Source organism: Rhea americana, unplaced genomic scaffold (genome assembly GCF_003343005.1).
Source record: "Rhea americana isolate MKP2758 unplaced genomic scaffold, rheAme1 scaffold_84, whole genome shotgun sequence".
NCBI lineage: Eukaryota > Metazoa > Chordata > Aves > Rheiformes > Rheidae > Rhea > Rhea americana.
The window spans coordinates 3,691,812-3,693,182 of NW_028187023.1; the positions used below are offsets into that span (position 1 = coordinate 3,691,812).

General features: G+C 53.6%; 1 protein-coding gene across 1 annotated transcript in view; it reads left to right on the top strand.

The window, feature by feature from the left end:
• Positions 1-610: 610 nt before the first annotated feature.
• LOC146585245 (pecanex-like protein 1) overlaps positions 611-1,371 on the top strand; it is a 50,607-nt gene continuing 49,846 nt past the window's right edge. The window contains exon 1 of the mRNA XM_085323358.1: positions 611-730. Within this exon, the coding sequence (XP_085179484.1) occupies positions 611-730 (120 nt within the window). The remainder of the gene's footprint in view (positions 731-1,371) is intronic.

Below are 1,371 nucleotides of genomic sequence, written 5' to 3' on the forward strand. Positions count from 1 at the left end.
GTATTTGCAATTTCAATTTTTAAAGTTATTTTGAAAAATGATGTAGTTGAAATACAGATTTCACGATTTGGGTGACTTTTTTTTCTTCTTTCTTCTTTTTCTTCCCTTCTGTAACTGGTGGTCCTTCTTATGCTTGGCTTCATCCCAACAGACGGAATTTCCCCCTCCCCATCCATGAAAATTCTTTACAGGTATTTCCTGTTTTTTCCCCCTCTTCTTCCCCCACCCCATTCTTTTTCATGTTTCAATCCTGTCTGACAGATTGAAAACGTATTCCCTTACCAAATACTGTTAGCAGTCTCACATTCAGAAATGCACTATTTGAAACACTGTATTTATTTATTTATTTATTTTTAATATGGGGAGGGAGCCATCATGATTGAGGGTCTTGTGTCAATCCCTTCTTCTTTCCCATTAGGGAACCAAAAAAAGAAAAAGAATAGATCAACCACATCTGTTTTGACTCAGTCACTTCTATCTTCTGTTTTTCCAAGAATATTCCAAGAAATAGCCGAATGCTGTCATTGGTTTAGATAATGGAGAAAAAGGTGGAGACTGTGGCACCAAGCCCCTTGAAAACACAGGTCCAAATGCATGCTGATCATGAGTCATGACCATTTGGATAGTACGTGCATGTGATTCCTCCTCAACAGAGAGCCAGAAGGCTCTGCTCTCCCGTTGTGTGCCCGGTGGAGCTGGACAGACACCGAGGTCTGGGCTAGAAACCGAGGTGGGATATTCCTGCCAACGCTGTAACAGCATCAGAGCATGCCCTCCTAGCTGGATTTCCCCCCAGTTATGACTGGCAGCTYGGTGAAGGATTCTCAGCGTTACTCACTCGCAGGGCCTGAAGGGCGAGGCCTCCCCTTTCCCCCGCCTGGCAGCMGTGCCAAAGCTCCTTCCCTCATCTGCCTCTTTCTGTCTCACGGTTTTGGGGATGTGTTTAGTGACAACTAATGACCTCGTTGCTCCCCGCGCGCTAAAACACACGACTCCGGAGGTTCACACCTAAAACCCCGGGACACCGCGGCTGCGGCGCAGCCTCCTGCTTCGCAACGGCCGGCAATAAACGGGACCGTTCTGGCCGCCCGCGTGGCCCAGGCGGCAGCGGAGCAAGYGCTGCGGCGGGGCCGGGCGCTCGACGCCGCGCCCGGAGGGGCTCCGAGGCGGGAGGCCGCGGGACCTCGTCTTTACCCGCACGGAACCGAGTCACGGGCGGGGGCGGCGTCACCCACCCGGCACGGGCAGCGCGTTAGAGATGACGGAGCCGGGGAGCGGAGGGCGAAGCCCCCTGTGGCGCCGCCGCCTGCTCGCTTCCCAGGAGCGCCGGCGCCAGGCCAGGGGCGCTGCCGCGCGGCCTGGCGCCCCCTC